The 14,957-nt window shown below is 33.4% G+C and overlaps 1 protein-coding gene across 4 annotated transcripts in view; it reads right to left on the minus strand.

Annotated features, from left to right (window-relative positions):
* Positions 1-14,957, minus strand: part of LOC124367950 (cell cycle control protein 50A) — a 55,110-nt gene that overhangs the window by 25,847 nt on the left and 14,306 nt on the right. For all 4 annotated transcript variants that reach the window (XM_046825198.1, XM_046825183.1, XM_046825205.1 and 1 more), the window contains exons 3-5: positions 13,715-13,855; positions 9,206-9,395; positions 340-471 (exon numbers count right to left, since the gene is read on the minus strand). In XM_046825198.1, the coding sequence (XP_046681154.1) occupies positions 340-471; positions 9,206-9,395; positions 13,715-13,855 (463 nt within the window). The remainder of the gene's footprint in view (positions 1-339; positions 472-9,205; positions 9,396-13,714; positions 13,856-14,957) is intronic.

Genomic DNA, 14,957 nt, shown 5'->3' on the forward strand with positions numbered 1-14,957 from the left:
GGGCCTAATTTGTCTAGAATATTATAAAAAAACATTAATATTAAGAGTATTGGTTAAACTTGTTAATTGATACAACTTAACTTGTTATTGTTAAACTTGGTTAATCAATTAATTAATTAGAATTGAAAATTCTATTCAGAATTCAAAACAAAACTAATTGTACCAACTTCAACGAAAGGTAAACTATAACACCTTTCTTTTCCCACTTACCATCTATCCTGTCTGTAATAACAAATATCAAATGGTATATATTTAATACAATAAGTGAATAAACCTTTTCTATTTAGCTATTCTATTGTCCTCTTAAATTATGTATTTTGATCTATGCAAAACCATTACCATCCTTGAGGGTCTGCCCAGCAGGTATGGGAGGATTACGAAACTTGACCTCCTTGTCTGATGGCCAGGCAATGTCAGTCCTCAATAGTGGTACATTATTGTTAATCTCCTGTGAAAATATCGTCAGCACATCTGTAACAGTATCCAAAATTAATTGTCAATCTACCCACTGATTTACAAGCAGCATTTACTTCAATACAATCTGATCCACATTGAATTACTAACACAGCACGGAGACTGTTGAGAAATAAAGTGAGTTTTTGCCTTTAAAACAGTATTTTATTCTATTCTATTTACCAGACTTTTTAAACCACCAGTTATAATGCCCAGTTCAATCTGTTTAGTAGGTGTGTTACAGGTGGAAATCAAGCTGAAAGTCCTCTGGCTGCTCCTAGTGTAAGTTCCATCCTGTTTTAACAGTGTACCTAACCCATTTAAGAGATATTTTCAGAGAACTTTTTGGAGAGGAGCTTTGACACTTTTATAAAAGCTCTGCCAGTTCTTCATTTTTGACCTCCTTAATTCAAGGTTATACTGTTAGGCGTTTTGTGATAGCCTTTACGCCTACCAGTGTGCTTGGCTTTATTAAAGAGGCTTCTCACATTTAAAAAAAATATCTCTATCTTCCTATTCCACTAAGGAACTTTACTGACCACAGATCATCGTTGCTTCACAGGACATGAGGCTTCAAAGGCTGAGATCATGATATATACTGTAGACCTCTGACTTGTTTGCGTGCGAGGGGACACAGTGGTGAGGGGGAAGTTCCGCTCCGCGATTCGGCCAAATAGGTCGTTGCCTAGCAACCGCACGTACTATTCATGGTGTTTGTGTACGGCGCCACGGAAAGTCACTGCGCTAGCGCTGTTACACGCTCAGTAGCTACTAGTTAGTTGTGAGAATGGCGTCGGTGCGTAAAAGAGGACAGACTGTGCATAGTGAAGCAAGAGAAGTGATAAGGAGAGTGATAAGTAAGTGTGACGAAGAGGCGAGAACTGGTAATTTGCAGCACTTAATGAAACAGAGCAATTTGCGAGTCAAGAATTATACTGGTGTTTCGGTGAGGACAATTTCTAGCATTAGAAAGGATGGAGATGCAGCTGGAGAGACACCTTTAACTACGCCTGGTAAGAAAAGGCCGTACCGGAGGAGAAGAAATTTCATATGGATGATTTTGATAGAAGAGTCGTTCGAGATGTGGTGAGTGACTTTTATTTAGTGAGGAAGAAAGTGCCCAATGTTCCTAAACTGTTAATTGCTTTAAAAGAAAAACTTGACTTCCCTTGGAAAGAAGAAACCCTACGAAGACTCCTGCACCAAATGGCATTTAAGTGGAAACGGTGTAACAAACTAAGAAAAATTCTTATCGAGCGGCCAGACATAGTTAATTGGCGTGCTCGTTATTTGAGAGATATCCAACGGTTTCGACATGAAAAAAGACAAATATTTTACATTGATGAGACATGGGTGGACAACAATTTGACATTCGGGAAGTGCTGGAGTAGTGATGAAGTGCCTGGTGTGTTGACGAACACAAGTTCATCCAACAGACTGATTGTTGTAAACGCGGGTTCTACAGACGGATTTCTTAAAGGGGCTGCTTTAATTTTTAGGGCGGGTAAAGCGACGGGGGATTACCACGGACAAATGAATGGTAATAATTTTGAGAAATGGGCTGAAGAAAAACTCCTGACTAACCTTCCAGAAATAAGTGTTATTGTAATGGACAATGCACCCTATCATTGCCATCAAGAAAATAAGGCGCCAACAAAGTACGCTGTGAAAAAGGAAATGATAGACTGGCTGCAGAGTAACAACATACAATGCTCAGCAGATATGAAAAAGTTTCAGTTGTACGAGCTGATAGAAAAGCACAAACCTAAAGAAAAGGTGTATCGCATCGACGTGGCGTTGAAGAGGCGAGGCCATGCGGTTCTCAGATTACCACCCTACATGTGTGAATTAAACCCAATTGAGCTGGCCTGGGCTAAAATCAAGAGAGTGGTGAAAGGAAACAACATAAGAGGAGACCTGTCACTAACGAAACTGGAAGAGGCAACACGAGAAGCGCAAAGTTCTGTTAGCAAGATCGACTGGGAAGGCTTCACAAACCACACCTTGAAGCTAGAACAACACTACTGGGAACAGGACGGCTTGATGAAAGATGCCATCGACAAATTCGTGATTGAGTTGGGCGGAATGGACAGCAGTGACAGTGAAGTGTCAGATGACATTGAGGAAGAAATATCTGACAGTGAACTGGCTCAACCTCTTCCAAGTACAAGTGATGATTAAATTGTAAGTCGCAAAATAGCACATTATTTATATATATATATATATATATATATATATATATATATATATATATATATATGTAATAGCAAAATCTCCTGCTGTTTTCCCTTTTTTATGTTAGAAATCAAATAGAATCAACTTCCTCAAATATCAACTTGTAAATTTTAACTTAAACAATTTATTATGTATTCGGCAAATACCGTACTGTAAATTACCACTTCTCACTTCAGTGTTTATAAAATATTTAACAAAAATACTCTGTTTATTATATTTTTTTAATTATACACCATCTATTATAATATATTATCAACATATTTATTATAATGTATTATCAATATATTTCATATATTTCACAACTTATTCTGGTTTATGTTTACATAATAATAAAAGATCAATTTGAAATTGTGTTTTCTATTGCCAATTACCAAGTATCAAGTGTTCATCATGAAGTTTACTCCAGAAATAAAACTATTTATTAAAAAAATAAAAGTGTTGAATAGGCTACAAATATTGTAATAGTGACATTATGATATTGATATTATGATATGAAGAGGTATATTCAGAGGGTTGGGCTGTCAATGTTGACAGAACCGATGTTTTCGGTTGGGGTCGTAGACGGTGACGGAGAAGCGCCCCAGCAATGGCTGCCGCATTCCTCTCGCGCGCAATCAAGTCAGAGGTCTACAGTAGATACATACACATCTTATAAATAAAAATGAATGGCGAAATGTATTGGTAAGCGCTAATCTCGATAACGGCTGGACAAATTCAGTTAATTCTTTTTGTAAAATGTCCATTGAAACCCGAGGAAGGTTTTTATGAAGAAAAAGTTAAGAAATGTTACCTGGAATATTTTGGAATTCAGAAAAAGTTGTAGTTTTTACGTTTCATAATTCAAATTAAACTGGCACTAAATAGCTGTTAACAGCTATAGTTCAACAACTTTCTGAAATATCTGTATACATTAAAATTTTATCAATTATAATAAGTAAACAGTGCTTGATCGGTAGTGTAATGCAGATAGTAAATAAAACATTAATATATACATGTTACTCCAGATTGCGCCAGTGATGAATTAAAATCCTCTAATGCATTGAATACTGTTATAAAACTAACTTTAATGAACAAAGTTATGAATGTTTTCACATAAGTTACTTTAAACTGGTGGGCTTCCTTGACATTAATTATGATATTACATTTTAACAATGGCTAATGGAAAAACAGAGAAATGAATACTAACATGCCTCAACGATTCATTCTTTCCCTGGCTACAGACCAAATAAACAAGTGTAACGCAAAACTTTAATAACGATTATTTTGGAATGTTGCATAACCATCAAGCAACATTTTCTTCTTAAACCGAAAGTATATAAGAAGTAAGTACAACTTCCCCCTAGGTTGTAATAAGCTTTTCAGTTCTACTTATGTGTGTATTTTCTTCATCAGGACAAGGCAAACTCAACTATGTCAACACGATTTTGACCAAAATAGATTTCCCGGACTACATAATCAAACATATATAGTATTTTGATCGAGGTAATATGGCAAGCTAAACTGTGACATAGTAGGTAAGTGAATTTAAATGGTCTTAAGTAGGCACTTTTTAACCAAAGTAGGCATCTCAGTCCTACATAAGTATATATATTTTTTCTTCATCAGAACAACAAGGCAAACTCTACTATGGTACTGGAAATATCTTAGACCTGAAATATATGACAAGGACTGGAAATATACGCTTTTTGACTGAAGTAAGTTTCCGAGACCTGTGTGATCCGAGATTTGTGTTTTCTTGATCGGGATGACAAGGCAGATTCAGCTGTGACGTTATGTATATAATTAATTAGAACAAGAAATACTCCTTCACGTGCCAAACATGTTATAATAATTAAGTTAAACTCTGATACTATTTACCATGAACTTAAATAATATCTACCTGATGTATGCCTACTTAAGTTTTGAAATTTGTAAAGACTCCCATCATATTACATCATAATTGCTTTTACTAAGTTATATTAGGACTTCAGTTCTAAAGATTGCGTGCGAAGCCGCGAGTAACAGCTAGTATATACAGGGTGTTTCCTAAAGGTGTTCCAATATTTTGGTATTTTGTTCTAGACGTGAAAATGAGCAAAAACCTTCATATGGAGGTATGTCCTAAAACGTTTAGTTTTCCGTCTATCTGTCTGTATGTGATTTTTACCAAAAAAGGTATATCTTTTATACCAGTAAAGATAAAGTTATGAAACTTTGCAGTTGTGTTGGCCTTTTTTATGCCCATTTGAGAAAAAAAATGTGAACAAATTATCTTTACCTGTTTCAAAATGGCAGCCAATCATAAATTTTGATGTTAAATTCCGCAAAATCGATACCCTGTATGAAAATTTTACAAGAATATTAAAATGTTGTAAACTTTATTCTAAATCTAACAGTGGTTGTTTCATTAAAATCGGATAAAAAACAACTGATTAGTACTATTAAATATAATACCATATTTTACACACTACACAACAGGAAGTATAGTTTTCTTAACTGTTTTACTCTGAACAGCAGATTTAAAGTCAATGAGCTGATTAATGTGAACAGCTGTTTATTTCTTCTGTAATGTAAAAGTTGTTTTGTCTACATTCCAATTACTTTAGTATAATGTATTGTTTTGTTTTAATCAGTTTCTTTTCATTAGCAACAGGAATGGCAAATAATGATATTACCAATTTTACCAACTCAGAATTAAACAACTTTTAATAGCTTACTCATACAGTATTTTAGGGAGTGATGTTTATTGTATATCGAAATTTTCAGAATAAAATTTACAAAATTATTATAAAGCAATAAAAATTCTTACCTTAAGTATGAAAAGTGTAGCTGCTTTGATAAATAAAAAATTTTGAAAAATAAATTCATTACATTTTTGCACACTTAGATTTCTTAGAAAACACTACTATATACAGTTTTCAAAATAGCCAATAAATAGAAATTTTACACTAAACTAGAAAATATATACTTCCCACTACTTATACTAAAAAAAATTATCAGAAAATGCTAGAAAAAAACTATGTACACGACAGTCAAAACTGGTGTCTATTCTGATGAGCTGCTGGTAGAAGCTTTCCTTTTTCTTCCTTTATATTTTGGCCTCCAATAATGTTGAAGAAGATGGAAACATTCCCTGTGTATGACACAGTTGCATCCTGGGCACCAGAACCTTTATCTGCCTCTCTTCTTAGTTGGCCCACATACAGCACAAAGCCTTTCCTGCTTCAACTGAAGACGCTCAATCATGTGACCTCCTGTTGCTAAATTCAAGAAGAAAGTTGTAACTGCTCATAGGCTCAAGATATATCTACCAAGTTGAAAAAAATCTTCTTCCAGTACTTAGAAGTTTGTCTGTTGCAAGAGTTGTGATAAGAAACTTTGTCACTTATATCTACTACACTCACCGGGATTTTTGTATAAAAATTGACTGTGAACAAACTATACCCTTTATTTAATAGCCTATTTTTTCTAGTACTTCCAATACTTTTTTTAGTAAAAGGTTCATTTCTTCCCGCCAAATAGTCTGCTCCACTGTAGAGCACAATATGATACTGTTTAAATATGGTGTTCAGATGATTGATAAAAAAATCTAATTTTGATCCAAGGATCGTAGCCTGGTTCACCTTTGCGGATGCTTGGAACAGAGGTCAGGTGCAAGAAGAAGTTTATGATTTGGAAGCGATTGCATAGCATGTATTTGGTACACCAGGGGGTTCCCTGTGACTCTCTTGAGTCCCAAAAGGTTGTCATATTTTTTCTGTCATGTATGCCCATATTTATTATAAAAGAAAAATACCTTTTCATTTCTGTCACACTTAATCTACCCATTTCTTGAATCTGGAATACCTTTTTCCTGTACCTGATGCTTTCTTTTTGCTCAATTACTCTCTTAGCATGAGAGTTAGTTTCTCTGACTAATTTTGCCCAGAAAACTGTAGTAAAAAATACAGAAACATACTCAATGGGAGAACTATCTCTGGGAGGCAAATTTGTTGTGTCACGATTCCTGACAGTAAATTCTGGGCCTATATCTTTTACGAGCTCAGATGGATTTACTTTCACCCAATTATCAACATAACCTTGTCTTGGCATGTTGGGTTCTATGTCTATTACTTGATCCAGGAACATTTTATTTTATTTCCTGATCAGAAGGGTCTAGGTCATAAAATTAGAAATATATTCCTCACCGCTTCCAAAGGAGAAGTCTTCCAATGCAAGGTGATCATCGGGAAAATCCTCAGTTTCAATGTCACTTTGAACACCTACTGATGGATTATTGAAACGGGCCCACGTTGCACAGAGGACAAATGTTACTGCATGCATGCGCGGCTCGGCCCGCTTATCCAACAGTGTAGTTAGTCAGTTCTATCTTCTCCAGGAGAGTAGTGCATATTAGCGTGACTAAAAACATCAATCTCAGGGGTTACTATGGACACAGCAAGTACTTCAGTTTCGAAAAACCAGTTATTCATACCAAGCATGTGAAATAATATACGTCTATAATTAAATGGAGAAACAGTATCCCGGAATGTCAGGAAAGCAGCTGAGATGTAAAGTGGCAGATGCTTGTAGGAAATCATCAAGCACCGTGTACAGTAAAAAAAAAAAGTAAAAATCCGCCGGAAGAAACAAAGAAATTCACTAATCCTCATAAAAAAAGACCTAGGAAAAAGGGAAAGAGTGATTTCGATGATTTTAATAAATGTTTACTGAGAAGAGTAATAAACGACTTTCACATAACAGAATAATGATATGATCAAATGGTTAGCTGAGAAAATGTGACTGATATTCGTGTTAACACCTGAACTCTATAACCTAATAAAAATTAACAAGCCATCAGTTTGAAAGTTATAAAATAGATCATATACTACAAGAAACAGGCCCCATACCATCACGGCCTCGGCCCAATAGAAATTATATGGGCCACAGTAAAAGAGTACATAAAAAAGAAAAATATTACATTTTAAACAAAAAGTGTTATGGAAATAGCCAAGGAAAAGTTTGACTCCATTACTCAAGATGAATGAAAGACCCGCTGCGAACATGTGACAAAGGTGGAGGAAGAATGTTTAAGGCGTGAAAGGATCATCAATGATGTCACAAAGAGATTTATTTAGCTTGGGGGAAGACAATGAAAGTCAGCTCTATGTGAGTGACAGCAAAGGAAGTGATGCCGATTGCCCAGGCAGTTTCGAACAACGAATCATCGATGACGACGACTGCATGAAAGGGATTACTCCTTTAGTGGATGATTAAAGTAGGTTTCTCAGAAACTCAGAAATAATTTATTCTTAGTAATATTTAATTTTCTTAACGGACAATGTCTCGGAGTCATGTAATGTTAACGGAGTACAATAAAAGGTTAGGCGGGCATTAGAGCAATGTCTGCAGTAGTACTCGTAGCCTACCAGCTGCACCTGCTGTCCCACTCCTCTTACCCACCCTAGGAAAAAGGGAAAGAGTGATTTCGATGATTTAGCAAAAAGAGCAGGAAATTAGCAAAAAGACTGATGAAAAAGAGGAACGTAAAAGAAAATATGACAGGGAAAGACATGCAAAAAAGATAGTTAAGTATGTTAAGAGTGAGAAGAGAAAACAGCATATGTAGAAAAAGGAACAGAAGAGAAGTAAATTTCTTGAATAAATGTGGTAAGGTAGAAGCACATTTATAAGCACAGAGCAAAAGCTCACAGGAAGATAGAGGAACACCAAAATAAAACTGTGAAGTTAGAAAGGTTACTTGAGAAATAAATACAAAGAGAGATTTCATTGGGAGAAAGTTAAATATGTCAAAGAATGACTACACCTTCTTCTCGAAAACTTCTCATAAACCATTAGCAGGGATAAAGTATCATACAAAGATATTCTTAACACTTATCATATGCAGTCTTGAAAAACCTGAAGATATATATATATATATATATATATATATATTAAACAACTTTTTTTCTTTAATTAGGTACGTATCAATTGATGCTTTAATATCAGCACCATAATGATTCTCGCACATGCATTGCGATTGCGACTAGTGTTTTTGCAGCTGTCTAATGTGTTGCGATCATGTCTCATAGCATTTCTAGAATTAAGGCAGGTACTTTTAAGTACAAGATTTCTAAAATTAAAATCTTATAACACTGGATGGTGTAAATTTTTATTGAATCCAGATGTATGTGCACTAAAATCATTGTAGGCCTATATCTATCTATCTTTTACAGTTTTTTACTGAAATGCATTACTCATGCTACTTTTTCATCTTTATACAACTCTGTTAGGCAGATATATTTTGATATAGACAGTCTACACCTCCCATGTACACGTCCAAACACAGGCAGGTTGAGGGACGACACTGCATGTATTTTCAGATCCACTCAAATGCTTGCAAGTACCTAGAGGTGCAACACCACATCTATTGGAGACTATATAACAATATTGTTTTTGTAATGCACCAGGGATATATTTTGTTCAAAATCAAACATTAAGTAATTGGGGAAAATTCACTTGGTACTAATAAAAAACCTGGTAGATACTGGTAACTGACCACTGAAGAGGGAGTTAGCAATGGCTCCACAGGGTGCAATGGGTTTATTGTTGAGGATGCGGAATGGGTCACAGTCAGTAGATGGGTTGTCACTCAGTTGGCCTAGCAGCTGAAAGTCATCACGGGATTTGACGTAGCGGCGGTGGTTCTGGTAGAAATTGGACAGGCCATAATACATGTACACCGTTCCCTGAACAGACAAGACATCATGTCTTATCAAATACTTATATTATTTAAAGTATAAAATTGTTTAACCCTTGAGAGTAACATTTTTAAGGTTTTTTTAATATTATAGATATATTTAATGTATGTTTATAATATATTTTTAGTATAGGCTTATATGATAAATATTATCTATATACATTTTATAACTGTGTGTATAACCATTTTCTTTCAATCTATTATTTATGTTCTTTATTGTATTTGTTATGTAGTATTAAAATATTGTTAAAAAATATTCGTGTTACCTTACAAATTCTAATTATTGTATCATTACAAATGTTGTACCATAAAGTAAAATGAAATAAAATAAAAAAATGCTGTTTCATATAAAATGCAATAAATAATGCCATTAAAATAACTGGGTATTAAAAAATTCATAATTTCAATACTATTTGTCATAAATTTGTTACCATTTTTATATTTTGGAATAAAGATGGTTTTTAAAAACAAATAGTTAGTAGGTTTCAAATAATTAATTTGTGTTTTGTATTTCCTATTTTTAAATCTTTGAATATTTTTAAGGTAAAAAATAAAATATAATCAACCTGTGGGAACTTAACTATATTTATTTACAATCCTATATTAAAAAATACAAAGATTTCTCAAGTTAGATTTAAAAATAAAATAAGTGTGAAATCTGCTTAACCCTTTGAGTGCCACAGCGTCGCTAATTTTGACGCTACGAAAAGTGCATAAAGTGCCAGCGTCGCCAATTTTGACGTTTCGTATTTCGATAGTATTTTATATAGTACAAGATTATTTTGGCCAAATAATCAGACGGCTGTATTCAATAGGTTCCAAACTATCAATAGGTTCCAAACTATCAATAAATACGAGTTTTATGTTGTTTCTCTACTATTTTATCTGTGAAACTTATGTTGTTTGGGTACTTATCAAGAAGTCACTATTTTTGGACGAGTTTTCCTTATCGGGGACAAAATAAATTACATTGTTAAAAACAACTGACTTTATTTAACCTATTTTGGAATGTACAAGTTATTACGACAATCAATTAAATCAAAAACTATAAGAACAACGTTTTATTATTCGGAAATGTTAGGTCATTCGTGTGTCTATTTGGAGACGATTTGGAGATAAGAAGTATGACTCATCGAGTATTTTTCGATTCATTATGGAAGAAGGAACGTATAATGAAGTTTATTTTGATCTCTGATAAGGAAAACTCGTCCAAAAATAGTGGGCTGTGATAAGTACCTGTACAATGATTCTGTCTTACAGTCACGCGACGTAGCGGACGAGTACCGTGTTGCGTAACGGCCTTTCTTGTTGTTTATGTGCCGATAACCAAGCATTTGAGTAAATACAAAATAAAATAGTAACTTATATAGTATTTTACTGTATTTCTTTACAAAAGTAATGTATGATTTGAGTTGTGTTCAAGAGAGAAAAACGTGAATTTTCAGTGTAAATATTATTAGGGTTATTATTTAGTAAATGTAAACTTTTATGTAAATATGTTAGCAAGTATTAGTTTCTAAACTTACTAATCATAATTATTTGTGTTGTATTAATGTTTTATTAGATTTATTGGGAAAACTACATCATTACTAAGTAATTTCTAAACTCTGACAAATGAAGTACAGTTTATAAAATGTCGGTACCGGGCAGCATTTTGTTAATACATATAATGCCATGTTTTTAAAAATTCTAGAATAAGATATTACACATGGGTTTTATTTATAATCATATGGCCTTTATCATGGTATAAAGAAAAAAAATCTTAAAAATATCGTATACACACAAATTAGGTCGAAACTTAACTTTTTATACAAAAGTAAAAAAACTTTTTTTATAAATACTTGAAATTTTTATATTTTTTTAAATCAAATTTTATTTGTAACGATATGTATCATATTCTGCATTTAATAAGAAAAAAAACAACAACAAAATGATGGAAATCTGTTTGGTAGTTATTTTACAACAGCTTTTTTCCCAAAAGCTTACAAATATGCGAAAAACAGCGTGGCACTTTATGCATATGCCTTCGGAAAGTACCCGTGGCACTCAAAGGGTTAAAGAGTGATAATAAAAGTTATTTATGTTTTGTCACACACACATTGTAAAAACACCATGATTTATCTCATAATAGGATAGGTAATATAGTTACTTTTTTGCACTGAGTTAGGTAACAACTGTTTATGATATATTTATACTATTGAAAAGAGTTTTATATAGACTATGATATTTTTATTCATGTTGGTTAATAAACAAATTATAATATGAGGGCTATCCAGAAAGTAGATTACATTTCGCTCTGTAGCCACTAGGGGCATGACCGTCATGGCCATTTTGATGTCAGGACATTTCTCCGTTCAGTGGCTATCCAGCTGTGCTAATGAGAGGTTACTATCACTCCTTGTTTTACAATAGCAGTTTAAAATTTTATACACAATTGAAAATCCCGTGAGTTGTGAAGTGTGGTCTGTAATACAGTATTTTTTGGCATAGCACAATAAACCAAACGAGATTTATTGTCAACTTTGTGAATTTTATGGGAACGGTGTGATTATTGAAGGTGGAGTGCATCAGTGGTGCATTAGGTTTAAAAATGGCCAAACTAATGTGTATGAACAAAGTGGACAGCAAATGTAACCAATAAAATTGTTTCTAAAGTCAATGAGAAGATTAAAGAAGACCGCTGATTCACAATAACAGAATTACCACTCAGTTGTCTTCAAATTTCAAGGAGTTTGTTACACAAAATTGTTACGCAAAAGTTAGGTTACCATAAATTATGTGCAAGATGTGTACTGACCACACATGGCAAATCGGACTCGAGAAGACCTAGATGCTTTTAAATGAGGTGTTTCCACGTCTGCACCCAACGACTACCATCTGTCAATGAAGACCTTGCTTGCCATGCAGTGCTTTGATGATGACATGGAATTGCCGGAGGGTGTGACTACCTGGTTGAAATCTCAGAAGACAGAATTTTATAATGCTAGAATTTCAAAACTAGTTCACCGCTATGATAAATGCTTAAATGTGTATTGTCACTTTGAAATGTATATAATACACTTATTTTCACGTACTTTGTTTATATCAAAATGTAATCTACTTTCTGGGTAGCCCTCGTATTATTAAATGAATATTAGCCTAATGGTTAAATTTTGTTATAGAGATTTTTAAGTAGCGTTTTAAATGATTTAAGTTGAATTAATTCAAATAAAAGAACTTAAGATTTTGATTACAAACACTATGATTGACCACCAATTGGATCCTGCTGAGACTGACAATTGGTCTTTTGTGCACAAATAATCAAGGCCGCTAGATCAGTCCTGAAGGGAAAAATGGTTGTGGTGACGGATCGCCACTCAGTCTTCAAAGAGTTAATTAAGGCTTTCTTGAAGAACAGACTTCAAAATGTGGATGTTTGAAGAGGGCAGTGTTGATTTGTTTCCAATACTATATGCTCTACTAGTTAACAACAGATTTGAAAATAAATGGAGACAGAATAAATCATACACTAAGAAGTAATTGTTAAAAACCAGATTTAGGCCTCAGCCACAATACAAGCAGTGGGCAGTGGGCAGTGTGCGTTAGAGCGGCTAGTCAAAGTTCAATGTTTGTATTGTACATAAGGACAATGCTCGACATTCAGCATGACAGAACTGAGCGGATAATAATGAAAAAGAATCTGAACAATTTGTGGAGAATGTGCTAGAATTAGGACAAGGGGATGTAAGTAATAGAGGTAGGCGTACGCTAAAAACTAGTAGGCTTAGAGGAAAAGCTAGACATGTTACCTAAAGTACGCCTTGGGCTGGACCAGGCAAAATAAACAAAATTATAATGTACATTGGAACCCATGTCAGCAAAGAGACCTCCCTCAGCAGATAGTAACCATCCCTACTTTAGGACCCTATTAGGTAAAATGTACACATATAATTTTAGTCAATTACATACTCGTGATAAATAAAAGTTGTATTTTTATTTTGACACTTTATTTTTATACTTAAAATCATAAACAAAATAGGCTACTATAAAATAATAATATATATTTATAAATATGTATATATAACATATAGTCTTTTGAGATTATTTACTTCAATATGTAAAAAGAAAAACAATAGCAAAAAAAGGGATTTAAAAATTGTATTTGTACACTGCCAAAGTGCTAAAAAATAACACAAAATAAATAAAACCTGAGGATAGTTGAAGGGAATTTTAATGAGAGCTCAAAGGGTTAATACATAAATCTCTTACTGGATATCTGCACTTTTAACTATAACAAATTTAGTCTTTAGTATTTTCTATTCCACTAACCTCTAAAGGTGTATTTAGAGTGAAAGGGACTCTGCAGGTGCAGCCGGCATTGCTGTTGTTGCTGGTAACTATATCTGCACAGTTCTGTGTAGGCACCTCCACACTCTTGCAGTACGTGTAGTCTATACTCTTCTCTCCCACCTTTAATTAAAAATATTGTTTATATAACTGTCTTACAAGCATTATACCAAATTGGTGAGTAAGCAAACAAAAAAAAAACTCACAAATAATTACTTTCTGACACTCAGTTCTCTAAAGGTTCCACAATTTTACTTACTTAAACGAATCTAAAAGGTGTCTGGTCAGTAAATAAAGTTAATCGAAATCTCTTCGGCCTGACCCCTTACACTCAGAACTGAATTACAATTAATACATTTTTAATTGAATTCTAAAAAATACTATCCTTAAACGGTGTTAATCGCACTCCATTTAATAATTTTGCTACTCTGCAACAATGAAATTTACCCACAAATACAAAAAACCTTACTGTTCAAAAAAAAAAAAACAGCCAAAGAGGAACCTTTTTCTTCTACCATTTTGTGTTTTCAATGTCTTGTCAATGATTCTAAGCAGGCATTAATTTTAAAGGTAAGAAGTAAACTATTAAATTTTATCCTTTTGCTTTATTTATTTATTTAACCCGTACTTTGCCCTTGCTTAACTAGCTGTTGATATAAACTAAATAAATGTTTGATTTACAATAATTGCTATTGAGTTTATTTGTCACATACAAGGGTTTCGTGGATTATACTGCCATGGGCACATAAAAAAAATTATATACAACATAGATAAAATTGTGGTACTTGTTAAATTTGAATTTATACAAAAATAGGTCTAAATTTTGAAAAATTTTGAATAAAAAATTGGGTAGATCTTACTTGAGTTCAAATCAAGTTTTACTTTGTATGTTCCATTGACACTTATTCATCTTCCAATCATCCTTGTCGGCTTAGTGTAGATTTAATACTGGTAGTAGTAATCTTTGCAGATCTGAGAGTTCTGGTTGTCATCCAATATTCAAGTGTTCATCATCTAGTAAATGTCTTTTCTGTTCTTGGATTCAAAAATCAAGATTCACCAATTTAATACAAATAATAAAAGTATTAATGTATTTAATTACTCAAATGTTTATTAACTTTGATGGGAAATGCTTCTTCTCCTATTAAGCCATCATTCAAAAGAATAAAATTCCATTATTGTAAAGTCACCAGCTGATCTAAATTCACTTTATAACTCCAGGTGT

Source organism: Homalodisca vitripennis, chromosome 1 (assembly GCF_021130785.1).
Source record: "Homalodisca vitripennis isolate AUS2020 chromosome 1, UT_GWSS_2.1, whole genome shotgun sequence".
Classification (NCBI taxonomy): domain Eukaryota; kingdom Metazoa; phylum Arthropoda; class Insecta; order Hemiptera; family Cicadellidae; genus Homalodisca; species Homalodisca vitripennis.